Raw genomic sequence first — 19,770 nt, 5'->3', positions numbered from 1 at the left:
TTGTGGCTTGGCTCTCCAACACATCGGTGTTGCTGTGCGAGTGACGAATTGACATGTTCTGTTTACGTGACAAACCTTACTAGTTGGCTGTGTCGGGTGGTGGCGGGTTTAACGACATTTAACATTTATATATTTACGCGATTTAACCCCCCCCCCCCAAAAAACTGTATTGTGGATGATATTGGTCGCGAAAGCCTACGTGTTAAACTATTTCAATCGACATTTAACATCGACGAATACTGCAACGAATGTGTTGTTCCTTGAGCCTTAACTGTTCGTCAAAACGAGACATTGAGTGAAGACGGAAACGGCGCACACGGAGGCAAGCGCATAACGCACGAGTCAATTGTTCTAATCGATGCGTGGGAAGGGATCTTTAACAGTTATAAATCAAAGCAATCAAAGCGCTGTGAGAGAATGAGGAGGAATCGTTGCATGGCGCGTTACTCCCCCAGCACCACCTACGGTGCCTGCTGAGCCATTGAGGCCAACGGGGACCTTTCTCCCTGTGCCCCGCCTCTTACGGGCCCGGGAGCCAATAGCAGTGGGGGCTCTTGACCCGTCACGCCCACGCCCTGCCGCCTCTTAACGCGAAGCACCCAATCACAATTCTCCCTCGGGCCCCCCCTCTCGCCCCACGGGAGCAATGCCCCCCCCCACCCACGTCGCACTCTCCCCTCAAAACCCCTCCCTTCCCCCCCTCCCCGCAACCCCCAACCCACCCGCGCGCACGTGACGCGGGTGGGGACTGATCACTCGCGCGGAAAACGTGGGTCACGTTTTTGTAAATACATAACCGGGGGAAATTGTCATTTACTGCAACGTGCGATTATTGCCGTTTCTAAACCACACGTGCTGTGAATCGGTGGGGGAAGGGGGGGGTTGTTGTTGTTGCGTGTGGTGTTTAAAATGTGTCGACCGTGCATTAAAAAAAGGATGCGTTAACTCGAGCGCAGCGATATACGCGCTGTAGTTGTACGCGTCAATGACAACGCGGCGTGCGGATGCTGACACGGTGGGCGAGCGAGCCGTCGTCCGTGAACGCTGTGAGAAAACGTAGGCGTGACGTCATCGCTCAAGCCGCGCTATGACGTCATTCTCGCGTGAACGTCTTGTTGCTGCGTGACGCCATCGCAGAGTTTCCGGTGACGCCACTCGCGGAGGGTTTCCCAGACCCGTGATGGCGTCCGTGGACGGCCGAGGTGAGAATCGTGGCGCTGCTGCACCACACAGCACCACCTCAACCACGACTACCATCATCAATCACCTCGACTTCTACCACTACCATCTTAACTACCATCATCAATCATCTCGACTTCTACCACTACCATCTTAACTACCACCACCATCAATCACCTCGACTTCTACCACTTCCATCTTAACTACCACTACCACCATCAATCACCTCGACTTCTACCACTACCATCTTAACTACCACTACCACCATCAATCATCTCGACTTCTACCACCACCATTATTCACCCCGACCATCACAATTGCAACCACTACCAGCGCCATCATCTTGGCAGGACCCTCCTGAAAAGGTCATGAGACTCGGTGAGGCCTTTCTGGGTAGGAAACGTTTAATCCAAATCGCCACGAACAGCAACTGCCATCATCTCGACTATGGCCACCACCTCGATAACCACCAGCTACAGTACGGGATAATATCTAAACAAGCATCATCTTATAAACCATCATCTCAAACACGAGCTCCAATGTTACTGAACTGTATCTCCTTCACAACCATAATCTTCTTTACAGCACCTTCATCTCCACGGCATCAGTCATAGTCATGTCCAAAATCACCATCACCATTCGTATGGATGGATGGATTCCTAAGTTGGGCTTTATGAGCCCGATACATTGTCGTTTGATAACAATCGCAATCTCGGAGCAAATGTTCCTAATCAAAACTGGTGTGATTAATGGCTGGTGTGATTAATGTGCATGGTATATAACCATAGTGACCCTGTGGCTATATTGGCTGCAGCACTCTTTTTTTTCAGACGGCTGATGCTACTACAGTCCTCAGACGCGGTGCAAGAAAAGCACGTTTTATACACTTCTGACCCTAACGATTAGGGCCAGTAAATGTTACTAGGACTAGTCCAGGGGATAGCCTGACCGGAACCCCCAACCTTAACCCCTACATTAACACTAAACGAGCAGCCTTTATAAATATTACATTTATTGAAAGCTAAAGAAGTGGGAATTTGACAGGACCGCTAACGGTGTAAGCAGAACCGACTACTGTATGTTATTTGAAAAAACAACAGGTCCATAATTTTTTTTATCTGCTGGTATTATCGTGGCAGAGACTTGGGTTTATTTCTTCCCATCTGTGGGGACAATAAGTTGTCAACTCCCTCTTCAGAGCGGTGCCACCGCTACATGGTTACACGTGAACGCGACTTAAACAGCCTGAATAAGTAGCTCAATTTAACATGTAGGCTTTCGCGACCAATATTATCCATAAGTTTTTTTGGGGTTAATTGGCTGTGTCGTGTGCTGGCGGGTTTAACGACACATAGATATTTACGCGATCGAACCCAACAAACCTCCATTATGGAATATCTCAATTGTCGAGCGCCTCTGCCTGACCTGCCCTCCTGCCACTCGCCCCCCAGACACGCTTCTGGGGATTTCGTGGCACGACAGCGCGTGGATCCCCGTTCTCAACCCGGCCAACGTCCTCGATTACTTCTCTGAGCGCAGCAATCCCTTCTATGACCGCACGTGCAACAACGAAGTCGTCAAGATGCAGCGGCTCAGCCTGGAGCAACTCAAGTGCGGCCGCGCGTGACCCCCCTCATCACACACACACGCGCAGCTGATGATGTCCAGTGATGTTTATTATGGTCAGCCGTCATTGGAAAACTTAGTTCAATGCTGTGTTTAAAAAAAAACACACCTCCTATACTTTACAATATTGTTTGGAGCTTAAATGCTTGCAAATGAATGTTTTGAATTGTTACTGTTTTTTTTTACATCCCTGCACTGTCATAACCATCAGGCTACGTGACACGATGGTTAGAGTGCAGGGTTTGAAATTTGCAAGATGTAAGTGGGGGGGGAATGACTTGACCTTTCGCCCCTTGGGTCGATTAAATTATTATCACTTTGTGGAAAAAGTTATCCTTTTAGTACCACGACTGTAGCAATGTCGAATTTCAACCACTGGCTGAGGGCAATAATCAGGAGCTAAATACTGCTCCAAGCTTGTTTGAGCGGGACACCACTTTGATGTTTTGTATTGTCACCCCTTTTGTTCTGTCCAGCAACATGACAGGCCTGGAGTACATCTTACTGCATACCCAGGAGCCGATCCTGTATATAGTGCGCAAGCAGCACAGACACTCGCCCACACAGGGTGAGCCAGTTGGGGCAGTGCTGCCCACATGCTGTTCATGTCACCTCCACCTTTAAGAAACAAGGCTGAAACTGGCTTATTTTCCCGGCTTCTTATTCAGTGAGCGGCTACTCTTACTGCTCTGGTACGAAGCTATGCCAGTTCAACGTGGCACTGAACTCCTCAAAGCAACCCAGTTAAACCGTATTGTTGAGTCAAGTACGAAGCCACATTCAATTATATGCCAAATCAACAGTTTCATCAGATCTAACAAAACAGCTTTACGAAAGCAAATTTTCCTACTTTTCACGAAGTTATAAAATTGCATTAAACACTTTTGGTAACACATGAAGAATACTTTGTTAATTAATTGATGCTGTTGTCTTTTTTGCAGTTACCCCATTTGCAGATTTCTATATCATCGCGGGAGTGGTGTACCAGGCTCCTGACCTCGGCACGGTCATAAACTCAAGAATAGTATGCAGCGCACACAGTAGACACTGCCTACACCCACCACTGCCCAAGCATGCAGACAGCATGGACCTGAGTCACCAAATGCAAAGTAAACATTGGTGGAATGTATGTTCTATCCCAAATGATCACCAATGCATTCAGTGTTCATAATTCCCAACATGTATTGTCTATTCAAATATTTTCAATAGTTAGCATTAGATTACTGTGATGAATTTATTTAAATAATCTTGTACTAAAAGAGTGCCTGTTGTACTTTTGACAACAGCTGTCCGCTGTCCACAACATCCAGTCCGCATTCGATGAAACCCAAGCGTATTCACGTTATCACCCCTCCAAAGGTTATTGGTGGAGGTTCAAAGACCAAGAATTCAAAGGTAAGCAACACAACATTAACTGGCACGAGTCAAATCACCATACTTGATGCTTTCTGCACGTCACTTAACAATTACAAAAAAATTTGTTCCAGAAAAGTCAAAGCCAAAGGACAAGAAGGATGAACCAAGCTCCTACTTCCAGAGACAGCGGGTGGACATGCTGCTGTCCGAACTGTGCCAGAAATTTCCACCTAAATATTACCAGGTTTGTTTGCCATCAAATATGTTGAAACCCTTAGTCACTGCCAGTGTACGACAGGATTAAAAAAGTTAATTTGTCTTGTCTTTGCAGCCAAAGCCTGGAGAGAAACCTCTTGCAGGTAAATGAAAACCCCCACATTGAACACTCACCAAAGCCTGTCACAACCACCATGTGTTTTAAGAATGGTAGTCATATTAATTTTTTTACCTACGTGACTTTACCCAATAGAACCAAAGAGTATGGATCCTTGCAGTCACGAAAGCTTTAAATCTAGAATAGTCAAATTAATCCTTCGCATACTCAAGTACCTCTCACTTGCTTCTCCTTTCTGCAGCCGAGCAAGTGAAGAAAGAGAGTGAGCCCGTGGCAGAATCTGCCGTCAAGTCTGAAGACAAAGAATCGGCCAAGGGCGGCACGCAGCCCGGGGCGGCCACAAAGCCGCCTGCAGAGAAGCGGAGCCGTCTGGCATAGGGGTGCAACAAACCCGCTTCCCACACCCCAGCATTGCTTCTTTGCGCCAAGGGTACCCTTATGCGATACGTTTACACAGCAGTTAGATGGTGCTATGCCAACCTTTTACACTTTTTTTTACATTACAGGCTTTATGCGAGTTTGCAAGTTGAATATGTATATACAGTGCATAGGTAATGGGTGATTATCCCACAATTAAGTGCTGCCAGTGCCAAGTACAGCATTCGGTGTGAAGAGTGGTGTCGGTGAACCTTGACTGTCCCCAGCCAGTGCAAATTGATTTACAATGCAATACATCGAATTCTGATTTGGCTCACAAAACTGTTGTATAATTCAAGGAGCGATGGGGTTGTGGTTGAATGTAAATATTCTCTCATTTGTACTTGTTATTATAAACAAAATATTAAAACGGCTTGACAGTAATTGTGATGTGGTTTATTTTCACACGACAAACCAGTTAAACGCGTCTCAATGTGAACATTTTGGTGCTGTGTAAATACACCGCGATTCACATTTCCAAGTTGTTTGGGTGATTTGTTCAATACAAAAAATTAAAGCATAAAACATTGCAATGTTTAGTTTCACGTAAAATAACCATTACCGCTGAGAGGCTAAGTTTAATGTGGCGTGTGTTGCATACATCAACAAAAACATCTTTATGGGCCGGATTTATAAGTCCCATCTGGGGACTAGATCATGGACTTTAGTTATAGCTATTCGGTGATTGAAAACCCTTTAATGTTATTCTGCAGGACCACTGTCAACTGATATTTTATTTGGGTAACTATGCTCACACATGTCTGGTATCAAATACTGTAAACAAAACTAAAACATTACTTGTTACAATCTCAGCAGTTTAGTACTATCTTATTGGAGAGTAAAACATGTCCATAAATAGTAACATACTAACATTTCTGAAAATAAAATGTGGGAGGGAGGTGTGAACAAGACTGCACCGACACCCACCATTCTCATGCAACCGTCTTGTTGCCCAAACGATCAAACACACTGACCACCCGGTCATCGCAGCCACTCGCCAGGACACCCTGCGAACTGTGGCCGCGGCCGTTGCCACTGCTGCTGCTGACCCTCGCACTTGGTGCAGTCCTCTTGATGGTCACGGTCAGGGCTTTACTTCCCACGCGGGCCTGCACGGCGCCAGTGCCGCCCAACCTTGCGCCGACGCCACTGCTGCTCGACACGCGGCTCTCACTGCTCGAAGCCTCGGCCACGTGCTTCCCCAGGCGCTCCAGCACCTTGGGTCTGCGTGGCGGCTGCTGCTGCTGCTCCTTGAGCCCTTCTCGTGATGGCCCTGCCAGGATGCCGGCAGTGGGTTTTTTCACTAAGGTGACAGACGTGCCGGCTTTGCTTTTGGACACGCTGCTGCCGCTGCCACCCCCGCTGCGGGTTACGGCGAGGCGCTTTATGGCAGTGACAACAGGTGGTTTGCTGGCACGCAGCAAAAAGGCAGAGCTTGTGGGTCGTGGCGCCGCTTTGCCGAGGCCGAGTCGCGCCCGCTTGAGCACACCGGCATACTGCAGCACGGAGCCTGTATCCTCGTCGTTGTCCTGGCTTTCACTGCTGCCTCCACTTGACGCCTTGTCGTCTTCTGCCACCACCTTCCCCAGCCGGCTGAATACCCCGGTCGGCTGGAAAGCACAGGCGCTATTTTCACGCACAAGCTAACGAGGTAACTGGACAAGCCACACGTAGCACTCATGCCTGGATCATCACTGTGCTGGCTACGAGGCGAAGGGTCACTCACCTTTGTGCCGGTTGTGGTGTCGGGTTTTGATTCGGCTCCTAATCGATCAAACACAGAGTTGCGCACCAGTGGTTTCTCTGCAACAGAAACCCAGAAGACACGGAAATCTTAACTCACACAAGCTGAATTTACTACATGATATACAAAACTAATATAAATGTATTATGTGTCTAAAGATGACAGCTTCTTACATATTTCTACAAGGGAGGAATTTCATCGACAGGCTGAGATGAGGTGGGTGGTAACATAAACAGGATAGTATTCGTAGTGGGCATAAGTGACATGACCCAAGAAATAGGAGCATATATTCACAAAGCTTTCAAGTCATATCAAACAGCACACGACACACAGCCTAGGAATTTACCCAAGAAGTGCTATTATATTTTTATCTGTGTATTTCATCAAGCTGTGGGGTTTAGCTGTGGAATTTTGCCATGGAGTGAAACTGCTGGGATGCGTACTCTTGGCCGTCTGCTGCTCGAGGATCTTCTTGGTGCGCGAGGTGATGCCCTTGGGCATGTTCACCACGTACTTGCCCTCCATCTCCGCCGTGACCCGGCGCCGCCGCTTCACCGGTACCTCCTCGGGCTGTGCCTCGCTCACGCTCGTGCCTAGCCGCTCAGACACTGGACGCCCCCGAAAATACGGTTACATGCCACCCCACAGCACTCACGGCCCCACTGTTCTTATTTCAGTTAAACTTAGCAAGGATAATGTCCTCCTCACCCACACCGTTAAGTTTAACTTAACAACGGGCCAAATAGGACTTTCAAATATCTAAATATCTTGCTGGTGGGAGGGGGGGTGGGGTCACAAACCCACATACCTCAAGTCACTTCTGTGACTGCGAAAAGTCCTTGGAGTGACAGAAGTGACAGGAAAGGGTAAAATTAGAACACAATGTTTCCAGGTCAAAATAATTCCCCTTTAGTACTAAATTCGTGTGGTTAAGATGCAGTATGGGGATACATATAATTTTTGGGCCGTTTAAATTAGGCCTCATGTGGCTGCAGGCTGTATGAATTTAAGTCGTGGGCTGTATTCAGCCCATGGGCTGTTAGTTTCCCAATGGACATAGGGAGTTAGGAAGTCGTGTGGTAATCAATGCAATGTGGAATTAAAATTTCGATTTAAAGCTTTCGTGACTGCAGGGATTCATATTCTTGTTTCTTTCGGTAAAGTCACGTAGAAGGGAAATAATAAAAATAAAACAATAAAATTCTCACGACATCGATTGCAACACAAGCAATCGTCATCAGGTGTGAAAATCACAGCAAGAAAATGTGAAAAAAATTCAATTTTTCTTGCTGTGGTTTTCACACCTGATGATGATTGCTTGTGTTGCAATCGAAACGTCGCGATAATTTTATTGTTGTATTTTTATTATTTCCCTTCTACGTGACTTTACCGAAAGAACCACGAATATGAATGCAAGTGGAGTTTATACCCAGGTGTGGTGTACACTGTAGAGTTGATCACATGACATCATATCACTTCCATCACACAAATCACAAAATTAAATGAATACATATGAATGGGCTTTCACTTGTTTTAGAAAAGAACACAGCATAGTTCTGTAATCCTGACCACACTGCCTGGCTCCCTGACTCAACATGACTGTGAACTGCATGGCGATGCGTTTGTGTGTCTTTACCAGGTTTAGGACGGGCTCCCAGCCTGTTGGCTACGGTGAAGGAGAGCTTGGGAGCCTCAGGAGATGCAGCACGGGTTGGTGTGTTGGGTGGGGAGTCCCTGCTCAGGCTGTTGGCGATCATCCTTGAGGCCGCTGAGCAGTCAACATCATGGGCAGAAACATTACGGGAGAAACACGATGTCAACGTGGGGAAATGTCACTTGTTAAAATGTAATAATAATATTTTCTTTCAAAAATGCAAACCTTTCAAAATGAAATAAGACTTACGAGAAATTTGGCCTCGTTTCAGTGAAGATGATGTAGACAGCACACCACTAGACTTGGTCTGTATTCCTGCCACCTTGCCAATCTCCTGAGAAAACAACACATTGCCATTTTTTTAATGAGAGCAATGAAAAAGGTATTTATAATCGAAGTGATCAACACCTACATATATTTGCTGTGTTTATAAACACACCGTGGTGCAATACCAATGCAAAATGTGAATGTGACCAACGACATCTTCCCAATGGCAATGGCATAAAAGGTGTGACGTATAGAGTAAGGATGAGGGTAAGGCAATTACACGGATCCAAGGAGCTAGGAACACACGTGTTTCCCTCAGGCACCGTTGCGTGCGTGTTTCCTGCTCCTCCCACCTGCTGGTGCGCCACCTTGGCATGTTTGAGGATGGCGATGACATCGCCCACCACGGCGATGCCCATCTCGTGCAGGATTTCACGGGACAGGTCCATGAGCATGCTTTTCTGGATCCTGCAAGGCATGCACGGCACTTTGCTCAGGGTGCGCAATATAGTGTAACGACAACGCAACGTCATGGTAATACCCTGCATCTCCGCAAAGCATCATCTCAGCAATCTGGTGTCACAGTAATAAGCTCCATCTTGGAAACACAACATGAGAGTGCATTTTAGTGGCAAATGCATGTAATTTTAGTTTCATGGTTTCGTACAAGTAATCCTGTACTATACAGTTCATAGTCAACAAGTAGAAAGTAGTGCAGGCAAGGTCTGGCAACTTAATAATACAAACAATGGAAAGTCAAGCAAATATCAAGAAAAAATCTCAAGTGAAATCCTAAAGATAAGATCATGACTGCATACACAAGAAAAAATAGCATTATTAATCAAAGCTCACACATGGCATGTGCAGGCTGGGCTTCCGCAAGTATTCCTATATATTTCACTGTATAAGAACGCTGCCGCACACACAGATATAGTACTGGAAAAAAAAACGCTCAACACTTTGTCAACTCCACCTGCCACCACCCAAAAGTTTGCTCCGAATCTTTTAAACAAACACGCGACACCGTAACGTGGCAGGATTTTGCTAGCCCCATGCAGCGCCATGCTGTGTGGCCAGACTGGCTCTTCGTCACACAAGCAACTGTCAATCAAATTCCTCTCCAGCCGAGAACACCATGAAGCGCTTCTCTCCCCTGGGTGCCGCAGACTGTGTCAGGGTCTAATATTAGACCGATCGTGCAGATGGTGCACCTGTTGTCCGTGAAGGTGACGGCATAGTTGGCAGCTGGGCCCACGGGAATTCCTGCATCTTTGAAGAACTGGATCCATTCTGACGTCACTGTGAGGTGGCAGAGAACACACAAAAACGATTATGAATCGGAGAACACCCAGTTTACGGCAAGACTGTCAGCTTCTCACTCACCAATTCCAGTCACATTCACTGCTTCACCCACATTAACAACTTACTCAGAGCCACTTACTATTTAAATAAGTAGCAAGTTATTTAAGGAAGTGTCAAGTTAGAGAAAAACTGATTTCACTGCACTGACATGTACTGCCTTATACATGTGATGTGCAAATATAAATCTTTTTTTTAACCAATTACACTTTACCATAAAATTGTAGACACGGCTCAATATATATTAATCTTTATTTTTACCAACATTTTAAAAAAATATTCTCCGTTAAGGCAAAATTCGAAAATATTGGATTTTTTACAAAACCTTGTGAATTCACCTTGTATCTAAATAAGTTCAGTTTGTGCAAATGTTTTTTTTCAAACGTATAAATTAAAAAACATTGCTTACAAATATCAGCTCTATGTTTTCAAGTAAATACATTTTGGGTAGTGAATAAATTATAGTCTAAATAAGCTACACATGACGAATTGTAGGCAATTATAGTTAAACCTAAGACATTTTTAAACAATGCCTAAGTCACAATTACATGGTCCCTGTAGTCGTCGTTAGAGGCACAAAATCTACTTGAAAATGGTTTATCAACTTATATGAATACATGGATTCGAATAAGCAGAGTTCCTTTCCTATTTATGGCATGCCAGTTATGGAAAGTTTAACCAAAACTACGGACAACTCCACACTCAACACTGACATTAACCCTGTTTGGCTGCTGTCATTTAAAGGCAACCTGGCCCGAACGCCACGTTTTCATTAAATCCGTGAAACAATCAGATGCAAAACCGCGTAATTGCAGTGCACGACCGGCCCCCTTCTTAATCAAAGCCGCGACCGGGAACACTGATGTAACTCCCATCAAGAATAGCAATGACATTCAATGGCTAAACATTTATAACATAGTGTATGTATTAACGTTATGCGTTTGTACGAGGAAGCCTCTAAATTTCAAACTCATTGTGCACCAGGATATTCGACAAATCCCATTATAAGGTGTGTATGTGGGAGCAAACCACTTTTCCAGAGGAAAATACACCACGCATACGATGGGGAAATACAGAACTTAAAGGTCCTTACAGATGGTCACACAAATCCATTTACACCTCGCAGCGCCGATGGCTTGAGAGTTGTACATATATACACGCGACATCGCCCCTTGTTCGAGAGTTCTTAAGACAGGCGTGCGAGCAGACTCCCGGATCTATCGAAACAAAAACGTCAGGCCTCGGCCGCAGCCACGTAACCAGTAACTCGTAAGTCTTAAGTCGGTTTAAATGTGCCCACCCCCCTCCAAACCCCCGAGCCTCTCGCGAGATTACTCCTCGTCGTCAGTAACTCGCAAGTCGGTTTAAAAGTGCCCCCCCAGAGTCTTTCGAGAAATGACTCATCTGGAACTTGCCCCCCACCCCCATCTCACCGTTCTGCTCACGTTATTATTCTGCTTAAAACTCTCCCTCAGCGACGACGAGTCTCTAACCACACCTCTGATGCGTACGTTCCCGCAAAGCTGTGCAGCGTTTTACGATACGCTAATATGTAAGTCCAAACAGAAATGAATTTGTTTTATATATACGGCGGCCAGGGTCTTATCCCGTGGTAGGACCTCGCTCGCCCAGTAAGCGGCGGCGGCGGAGTCGCCAGGAAACGGCCTAGGCATCGTAGCGGCCTAGTCCACGCGAAGCACGACTCCGGGGGTCTCGCAGTTCGATTTTTCACACCCCGTTCTCGAATTAAACAAAGCAACAATTGCACGAGCTCTCCCGGGCCGAGCTGTGCCGCGCGAGGCGGCGAGGGAGGCGAAACGCGCGAATGTCGCCGCCGCCGCCGGTGCAGCTTACCCGCTCCTGCCGACGCCATCGCCTGTGCGGGGTCGGGAGACGTCGAATCTGGATGAGCGGACAATTCGGCACCAGTGATTCGCCGCTCACAGCATTGTTACTCGACTGCTACGAAGTTGGTATGAGTACAATGCATATTTAAAAATATATATAACATTATCCATGTTAGACAAACTACTTTCTTGTCTCTTTGTTACTTTTGTACAGTTGATACAATTATTGAGATGGTGTAGCATTGCATATCTGTGATTGTGTTGTTAGGAGGCGGCTATTTCAAGCGCGCACAGATTGGACGCAGCTGATTCGTCACAGCTGGGTTTGTGAACGGATCCTTATTGATTGATAATCGATTCTAATCATGATCAATCGTTATCGATACATGTACAGCATTGCATTGCGCGTGTACGAATCGATGTCGTTCAACGAATTATTTAGTGAAGCTGCGTTTGCAGTGGCGAATAAATAAAAACCTCAACACATTCGTCAATAACATTGTGTCCTTAAAAAGGGAGAAAGAATGAGAGGCGACGTTTCGGACAATGCGCCTTTTTCATAGCACATTAATGCCACGGAGGGACATTTATGTGATGTGAATAAAGGTCCTCGCCAGAAACGTCGCCCATTAAATGCTCATTTACTGATGGGGTATAACGTGGCCGAGCGAGATCGCTTTCGCTTCTTCTTACAGAAGGCCGCGGTTCAAGACCACGGCCGTTCTGGTAAAGGGCCGTCCATAAATGACGTCACGCACCTAGGGGAGGGGAGGGGGTCAGACATTTGTGACGATGTGTGACGAGGGGGGGGAGGGGTTGAGAAATGTGACGTCACATCAAAATGCACAACTTTAAATAAATGTAGACAACACGTTCTACTTAATTAAATAGACTTTTTAATAAATGTTTTCTCCTACAACATCAGAGTGCAGCGTCACATTGAATACGCACTACAATGACAATAGTTTAAAGCGATTTGAAGCATGTTTTATTTTGTTTTGGGGGGGGCAGCGCTTTGTGACGTCATATTTGAGGGAGGGTCTGACATTTTGTGACGCCGTGTGACGAAGAGGGGGGGGGTCAAAAATCATCCAAAATCGCCTGACGTCATTTATGGACGGCCCCTAAATTTTGCGGATGTATTGGCCAATAAGTGCTACGAACCGCCCTGCTTCACAGTGGAAGTTAATGGTCCCATGACGTAGGCCACTGTGTGTTGGCATCAAGGTCCAACTTTGCCAAATTTTAAAGAAATATGTAACCGCGAATTACTTTCTTTGAAAATACAAAGCGCTCGTCACGGCCCACTGCGAAAAGTCGGCGAGAAGTTGCTGAAAATTAGTCGAGTGAGGCTTTCCCGGGAAAACAAATGTAACGTCGATCATAACATTTTTTTACGAATCGAGTGAACAAGCGAGACAGACATCCCTCCCTCCCTTCGTATATCTCCCCAAGTTCGTATAACATTGCTCTATTCAATAAACAATATCAACGCTTATATTCTTGGTTCTTTCGGTAAAGTCACGTAGAAGGGAAACAATAAAATAATAAAAATATAAAACAATAAAATTATCACGACGTTTCGACTGCAACACAAGCAATCATCATCAGGTGTGAAAATCACAGCAAGAAAAAAACCGCCACTTTTTTCAAATTTTCTTGCTGTGGTTTTCACGCCTGATGATGATTGCTTGTGTTGCAGTCGAAACATCGTGAGAATTTTATTGTTTTATATTTTTATTATTTTATTGTTTCCCTTCTACGTGACTTTACCGAAAGAACCAAGAATATGAATCCCTGCAGTCACGAAAGCTTTAAATAAAAATATCAACGCTTGTCTATTACAACTTGCATCGTGCTGTTTGTTGCTGGCCGCGTGGCGTTTCGAGCATTTGATCAGCAACCGTAAGTATATAATTAACACAACATGGGGGAGGGGGGGTTGTGGGGGTGCTGTTCTCAGCCCCCCAAATGCTACGCAGCTTCACGCAGAGCATGTCCACGCCACACAGTACACGGACCTTGTTGCGACACAGTCCGTAACCCAGCCTGTGTGTAGCAACTAGCACAACACGATAACCACAATGCCAATTGTCACAATAACACAAAGGATATGGGGGGGGGGGTGGCTATGGGGTTGCCCTGAGCCAACTGGGTGGGGGCATCGGTTGAGTTCCCAGCATCACCACCTGCTCGTGTCACACGACCTCACAAAGCGCAGAGTGATTCACAAAACACGAAGAGGACACAACCGTTTCCAGGACCGGAACGAGAATCGTAGTGTCACATCCTCAGCCAATGAGGCAGCTAGCAGAGATCTTGAATATGAGTTAAATACCAATGGATTGCAAAACACACACACACACCAGTGGGTTCTGGTGGAAGCCTGTGATGCAGTTTATTTGGGCGGCAAGGGTTGGTGGACCACTTGCAGATGCAGTCAGGCGATGGAAGTCAAACAAAGTGGGCTCTCGAATAAATATCTGCAGTGTTATGAATGTTATTTCTTCGTATGCATGGTGGGAGGGTTTTTTCCTCCCAGGAACTCCGGTTTCTCCCCACATGAAGCAAAACAACAATACCGCTCCGATTTGCACGGTTGGCTACGAACTTCAACATACTGTATATACCAACAACAAAAAACTCCTTAAAATGGAACTGGCTAAACGTCCCATTACATCATCCTCATGAAGGCTTGAGACCCCATGAGGCTTTCCTAGGTAAATAAAAAGAGTATTGTTTTAAATATAGCCTCAACCCCTTCCCCAACACGAATTCATGACCTCTGCCCTATTGGAAAGTTAATAAGGACCGTGCAGTGAATGACTTGTATATACTGTATGTATGTTGAACTTCTTTGGGACCGTACGTGGCCAACCGCGCTAAGAGGAGGTGCGGGGGAATGACAACAAACTCTATGGAAATATATTCTATATTCTTGGTTCTTTCGGTAAAGTCACGTAGGTATAAAATAAAATAAATCACGTTTCGGGCGCAACACAAGCTTTCCCACCTGATGACGGGCGCTTGTGTTGCGCCCGAAACGTCGTGATTTATTTTATTTTATACCTACGTGACTTTACCAAAAGAACCAAAGAGTATGGATTCCTGCAGTAACGAAAGCTTCAAATCATTTATGGATTTGTGGAGTTTCCATGGCGGGCCGAGGTGTGTAAATGTCGCGCTAGTGCCCTCCACTGGGCCAGGTTGAGTGGGAAACCTCACGGCGATTTCAATACCGCTCCTCTTCCCACGTGCGACTCGTTAAAAAATAAAGAATCTCCATTGCTCAACCCAGCGTTGGGCTGTGCTCATCTCGCCTGACAAATTCCACAACCATACGACAAGTGACCAGTCTTTCTCGACTGCACAACCGTGACAATCCTATCTTGTTTTTGGGTTTTTTTATTGTTTCCCTTCTACGTGACTTTACCGAAAGAACCAAGAATATGAATCCCTGCAGCCACGAAAGCTTTAATTCAAAATCCCCTCTCTTGACTTAAAGCTTTCGTGACTGCAGGAATTCATATTATTTGGGTCTGTCGGTAAAGTCACAAAGATAGGTTCGAAGAAAATAAAATGTTTTTTGTTATTTACCTTGAACCTATCTACGTGACTTTACCGAAAGACCCAAAAAATATGTAACAATCGTGTTGCATGATTTAACATAGAAAGATGTCAAGTATAATATCGCATCATTAAAACAACGCGAGTGAATTGTGCGCTTTCAAAGTTGATGATTCTACCGATATTTAAATAATGCACCGTGCATAGCAATGGTTGTGTTGGTGAGCGTGTAGTGACACTTTTGGGGATGTTAGGAGAGCAGAAGTCGCGAGAGAGGAAGTCAGAGGGGGAAGTATAGACAGAGAGAGAGAGAGACTGACTCAGCGCTTGGAGAGACTGCACAGTGAGTGTGGAAAGAGAGAAGGGGAGGGAGGAGAGACCACGCCGGTCTTCAGTGAGACGGTCACTCACTATTCCTCCCCTAACCGCCGCTCGTCGAGGGTTCGCTGAACGCAACCTCTTTGGCAGGAGCATGAAACTCGTGTTACGTCGTGCCCAGTACTTGCTCCTCTAAGGTGTCACACGCGTGCTGTACAAACCGCAACTGCTTCGGCTCACGCAGTTTCCTCGTCAATTATACGCAGTTTCACACACCACATAGAGAGTTGCAGAGCATTCACCGTTGTTAATTTTTTATTGTGTTAATAATAATTTCAACTTGTAATGCGCCCGCACAGTATTCGCTCACTCTCGAATAAGGGGCCGTCCATAAATGATGTCACGCACCTAGGGGGTGGGGGGGGGGAGTCAGACATTTGTGACGATGTGTGACGAGAGGAGGGGGGGGTTAGAAATGTGACGTCACATCAAAATGCGCAACTTTAAATAAATGTAGACAACACGTTCTATTTAATTAAATAGACTTTTTAATAAATGTTTTCTCCTACAACATCAGAGTGCTGCGGCACATTAAATACGCACTACAATGACAATAGTTTAAAGCGATTTGAAGCATGTTTTATATTTTTTGGGGGGGGGGGGCAGAGCTTTGTGACGTCATTTGAGGGGGGGCTGACTTTTTGTGACGCCGTGTGACGATGGGGGAGGGGGGTCAAAAATCGTCCAAAATCGCGTGACGTCATTTATGGACGGCCCCTAAACAGAACGACTCACAGGCGCAAGGAAGCACAGGGGACTGGAAAATGCAGGCAGTGAGTCGGTACCAATACTTTCCCAATCTCTGTGGTCCTCTGTACAGTATATTTAGATGCTTTCAGACTGTTTTTTTTCAGATAAAGTTCACTGAGTTATTACCCATTTTTCAGGAGCGACCTGGCCACACGTGATCGGAGTGGCTTATCATGCGTGGATATTTATAGTAGCCAAATAATCCAAACGCATGCCTCTAAATGTGGAGGGAAAACCCGGAGGACTCAGAGATAAATCCACACGATCTCGGGGAGAACATACAAACTCCAACTATACAGGCGTCAGGATCGGGATTCGAACCCACGTCATGCACACCATAATGAGCGTTTACATTTGGAGGTGGTGCGAGGGGGCACCACTCTATCCCATACAGACGGACGGATGGAGTCCACATTTGCTGTACCGCCCACTCCTGGCCATCCAGGGTACGGCACCTAGGCGTCAACGCGATGAGGCTTTCACAACATCTGTGTGATCCGGCCAAGCCACGCATCCACAGTGCTGGGTTACAGGCGCGCGTCACCACATAGTTGTCGTTGTTTACAAATAACAGAGCCGTGACACAACGGCCGTTTCCCCTGTTGCCAGTCAGCGCTCGAACCGCGAGAAAACTACCCGGTTCCAAATCCACTTCCCCACGAGGAGCGTCTCAGGGCAGCGCGTGTTGCGTCGACTTCACGTGGGAAACGCGAGAGGAAGGGGCCCTTTGTAAATAATTTAATACTCGCCACTGAGGGATGGGGTGGGGGGGGGTCAGGGTCTTGCATGTCCACGTCTCCGTCCCACTCCCACGCGATTGTCTCACTCGCTCTTTGCCCCATTTACCCAAAGACACTCTTTCCGCTCCGTCGACGCGTTGTTATTGTGCACTATAATTCAAAGACACACAAAAAAAACCCAAAGCCCACCGAGCCTTGAGCCAGTTGTGCTGAAATGTCGCAGTGCTTACGGCGAGAGAACAGGCCATATGCATACGCGACTATTGCTGCTCTATTCGTGTGTTTATTTTCGTTTGCAGCCGGTGTTCGTTTAATCGAACCCCAGAGCGGTCGTGGTGTAATTTCTGTTATTCGTACGATGAGGGGAATTTGTACAGTATTAGTCATGGAAGGCGAAAGGTTACAGTGGTGATAACTGAGCTGGCAGTGGAGGAGATGTTACTGCCGGAACTGTCGCATATGATGCTCATGGTGATGTTTCGATCACCCATGAGTTAATGATGATGATGATGGCGACGATAGCATGTTTTTGTACAAGAGGGGAACGCGAAAGATCATGCACACGGTGATGAAGGTTGTGATTGTAAAATATGGATGATGATGATGATGTTACGATTCGGAGAAACTCGGCTACATCCCGATCCAATTATCAAGACGACGTCAAATTAAATCCCGGCAATACCGAGCACCATGAAGGACGGTGTAAACAGTAATTATGCATTGCTACGGGAAGAAAAAAAAACACGTAAACATAGCACACGTAATTTGAACCAATGTTTATCCACGAGTATTTTTTTCAAGCAGCAAATTCTGGACCGGGTTTGACCTGTTAGGTCTCATCGGTCCAGACGTTGCCACCTTTGCAACGACGCTGTTTGTGCTCAAAACGGGTCCCATTTAGGCAGAGTACTTTGTTCCAATGTCACCGTAAAAACAAACAGCAGCACTTGTTGTATAGAACACGATCTGCTGATGAGATCCACAAAGCCTGCTTGAAAAAACAAACTACTGCTGAATGAACAATTTTCCGGAAGGCCGTTCGGCTAATTGGCTGAATATTTTATGATTTTTGTTGTTGTGGGCAGGATAAACCTACCTTATTACTCAAGTCGCCTCGAATTATCCCCGTGAAGTGAACCCTCAGGGTCCCCGTGGTCGGAAGCGCACAGAGTAGTGCAGCCAAATGCCTCGCGTAGCTGCACTGTTATGCTCCTACGTCCAAGCTCCTCAGGCTTCGCCAACCCACGCCGGACCAGCGTGGTGAAGTATGGTCAGGGCCGTCCAACCGGGGTGCCTCCCGACGCCTTCAGACTACACCGCAAGTCTTGCATCTGACAACGTGACGACGAAACGTGCACCCCCCCCCCCTCCACGTCGCCCCCCCCCCCCCAAAGCGCAGGGCCCGGGGCGGTCGACCCCCCGATTCGCCGTACCATAGGGACGGCTCTGAGTATGGTCACATAGCCCCCCCACCACCACCAACAAGCCGTAATGTGTGGACAGACCCCGAAACAGCAGAGGATTGACCCATTGCTGTACATGTGCAACTCATTCACTCGGCGATGACTAACACTCGGCATGCAAGATGGGTGCGAAAACGCAGAGCCGAGTACATCTATAGTAACTCCACCAGGCACGGTCGTACGGCCATCATCGGAAGCATGATGCAAAAACGGATTGTAAACTACCTTCTAATAAAAAAGACACATCGATATCCGTAAAGCAACACTGTATCGTGCTGAAGGGCACTGCACCAAAAGATTAAACTTTAATTCGCCTCTGCAAAGGGCCATAAATACAACATGATGACTTAGCGAAACAAGCAGAATGCTGCGGCGTAAACATTGAGAAATAAACCAGTCCTCAAAAGTTGTGGTTTCGCCCCCATCTTTGGCGTCTTGACGAGGAGGAGGCGTGGGCGGATGGTATGCACGGCCTGCTGTGTGGCTTCAGATACTGCGACCCCCCCCCTCTCTCTTTCTCACCCAACCCCCCCCCCCCACTATGAGTAGTGTACTGCGGCATGCCCCCCCCCCCCCCACGGCTTCCTTGCTGATTACGCTGTTAATAGATGTGTGGGCGTGCGTGGGAGAGACGGGCTGCGCGAGGAGCGGTGGTGCAGCGGTCAGCGCGCCGCGCTACGAGACCCGGCGACCCGAGTTCGATTCCCGCTCACGGTGGCTAGCGATTATTTGAACCGGTCCTGGGTCGACTCGGCCTCAAATGAGCACCTGGTACGGTGTGTAAACACCGTCACTGGGGACACAAAGGCGGTCGCGGGTGCTTGCTGGCCACCCCCACCCCCTCGTGTACCGTGTCGGCCTTCATAGGTGCTCGCTAACAGCACCTCCCCCAACAGCCTGCGAAGGCTATAAGGGGGATCTTTGCCTTCTGTTTTGTGTGCCGTTGTTGCTTCTGTTTGGCCGGATAGAGGGGGGGGGGGGGGGGCTAAAATGGGCGAGAAGAGATGGGTGGACTTGTCGACGAAAGATCACCAGCGGTGTCGAAATCGGCCTCCGTGGAGGAGGCTCGTGAAAGGACCCTAATGGGCA

At 46.9% G+C, this 19,770-nt stretch overlaps 2 protein-coding genes across 3 annotated transcripts; one reads left to right on the top strand and one right to left on the bottom strand.

The window, feature by feature from the left end:
* Window positions 1-1,046: 1,046 nt before the first annotated feature.
* Window positions 1,047-5,296, top strand: MED6 (mediator complex subunit 6). The gene is made up of 8 exons (XM_032947761.2): window positions 1,047-1,202; window positions 2,631-2,790; window positions 3,282-3,373; window positions 3,747-3,829; window positions 4,092-4,200; window positions 4,293-4,405; window positions 4,493-4,520; window positions 4,737-5,296. Exons 1-8 carry the CDS (start codon window positions 1,181-1,183, stop codon window positions 4,871-4,873), a joined length of 744 nt encoding a protein of 247 aa, XP_032803652.2. The 5' UTR covers window positions 1,047-1,180; the 3' UTR covers window positions 4,874-5,296.
* C6H19orf47 (chromosome 6 C19orf47 homolog) lies at window positions 5,287-11,930 on the bottom strand. Of its 2 annotated transcripts, none has more exons than XM_032947760.2 (8): window positions 11,791-11,930; window positions 9,789-9,876; window positions 8,931-9,045; window positions 8,560-8,644; window positions 8,293-8,424; window positions 7,100-7,264; window positions 6,639-6,715; window positions 5,287-6,522 (listed from the first exon to the last, which is right to left on the bottom strand). In XM_032947760.2, exons 1-8 carry the CDS (start codon window positions 11,807-11,809, stop codon window positions 5,845-5,847), a joined length of 1,359 nt encoding a protein of 452 aa, XP_032803651.1. In that variant the 5' UTR covers window positions 11,810-11,930; the 3' UTR covers window positions 5,287-5,844. The 2 variants fall into 2 exon arrangements, with proteins under 2 accessions (XP_032803651.1, XP_075921216.1); XM_076065101.1 differs by lacking the exon at window positions 11,791-11,930 and adding an exon at window positions 11,030-11,134.
* Between the last annotated feature and the right edge of the window lie 7,840 nt (window positions 11,931-19,770).

The sequence above is a fragment of the Petromyzon marinus genome, chromosome 6, assembly GCF_048934315.1.
Source record: "Petromyzon marinus isolate PM22_M1 ecotype Great Lakes invasive population chromosome 6, UKy_Petmar_22M1.pri1.0, whole genome shotgun sequence".
Taxonomy (NCBI): domain Eukaryota; kingdom Metazoa; phylum Chordata; class Hyperoartia; order Petromyzontiformes; family Petromyzontidae; genus Petromyzon; species Petromyzon marinus.
This window is presented reverse-complemented; position numbering and strand designations above follow the sequence as displayed.

Coding starts and splice junctions, on each gene's coding strand:
- MED6 (XM_032947761.2), top strand. CDS start 1,181: ATGGCGTCCGTGGACGGCCGAG. Junction 1,203..2,630: donor GGCGTCCGTGGACGGCCGAG/GTGAGAATCGTG, acceptor CTCGCCCCCCAG/ACACGCTTCTGGGGATTTCG. Junction 4,521..4,736: donor TGGAGAGAAACCTCTTGCAG/GTAAATGAAAAC, acceptor TCCTTTCTGCAG/CCGAGCAAGTGAAGAAAGAG.
- C6H19orf47 (XM_076065101.1), bottom strand. CDS start 11,102: ATGTCGCGTGTATATATGTACAACTCTCAAGCCATCGGCGCTGCGAGG. Junction 9,877..11,029: donor ATGGATTTGTGTGACCATCT/GTAAGGACCTTT, acceptor GCCACCTCACAG/TGACGTCAGAATGGATCCAG. Junction 6,523..6,638: donor ACACCACAACCGGCACAAAG/GTGAGTGACCCT, acceptor TGTGCTTTCCAG/CCGACCGGGGTATTCAGCCG.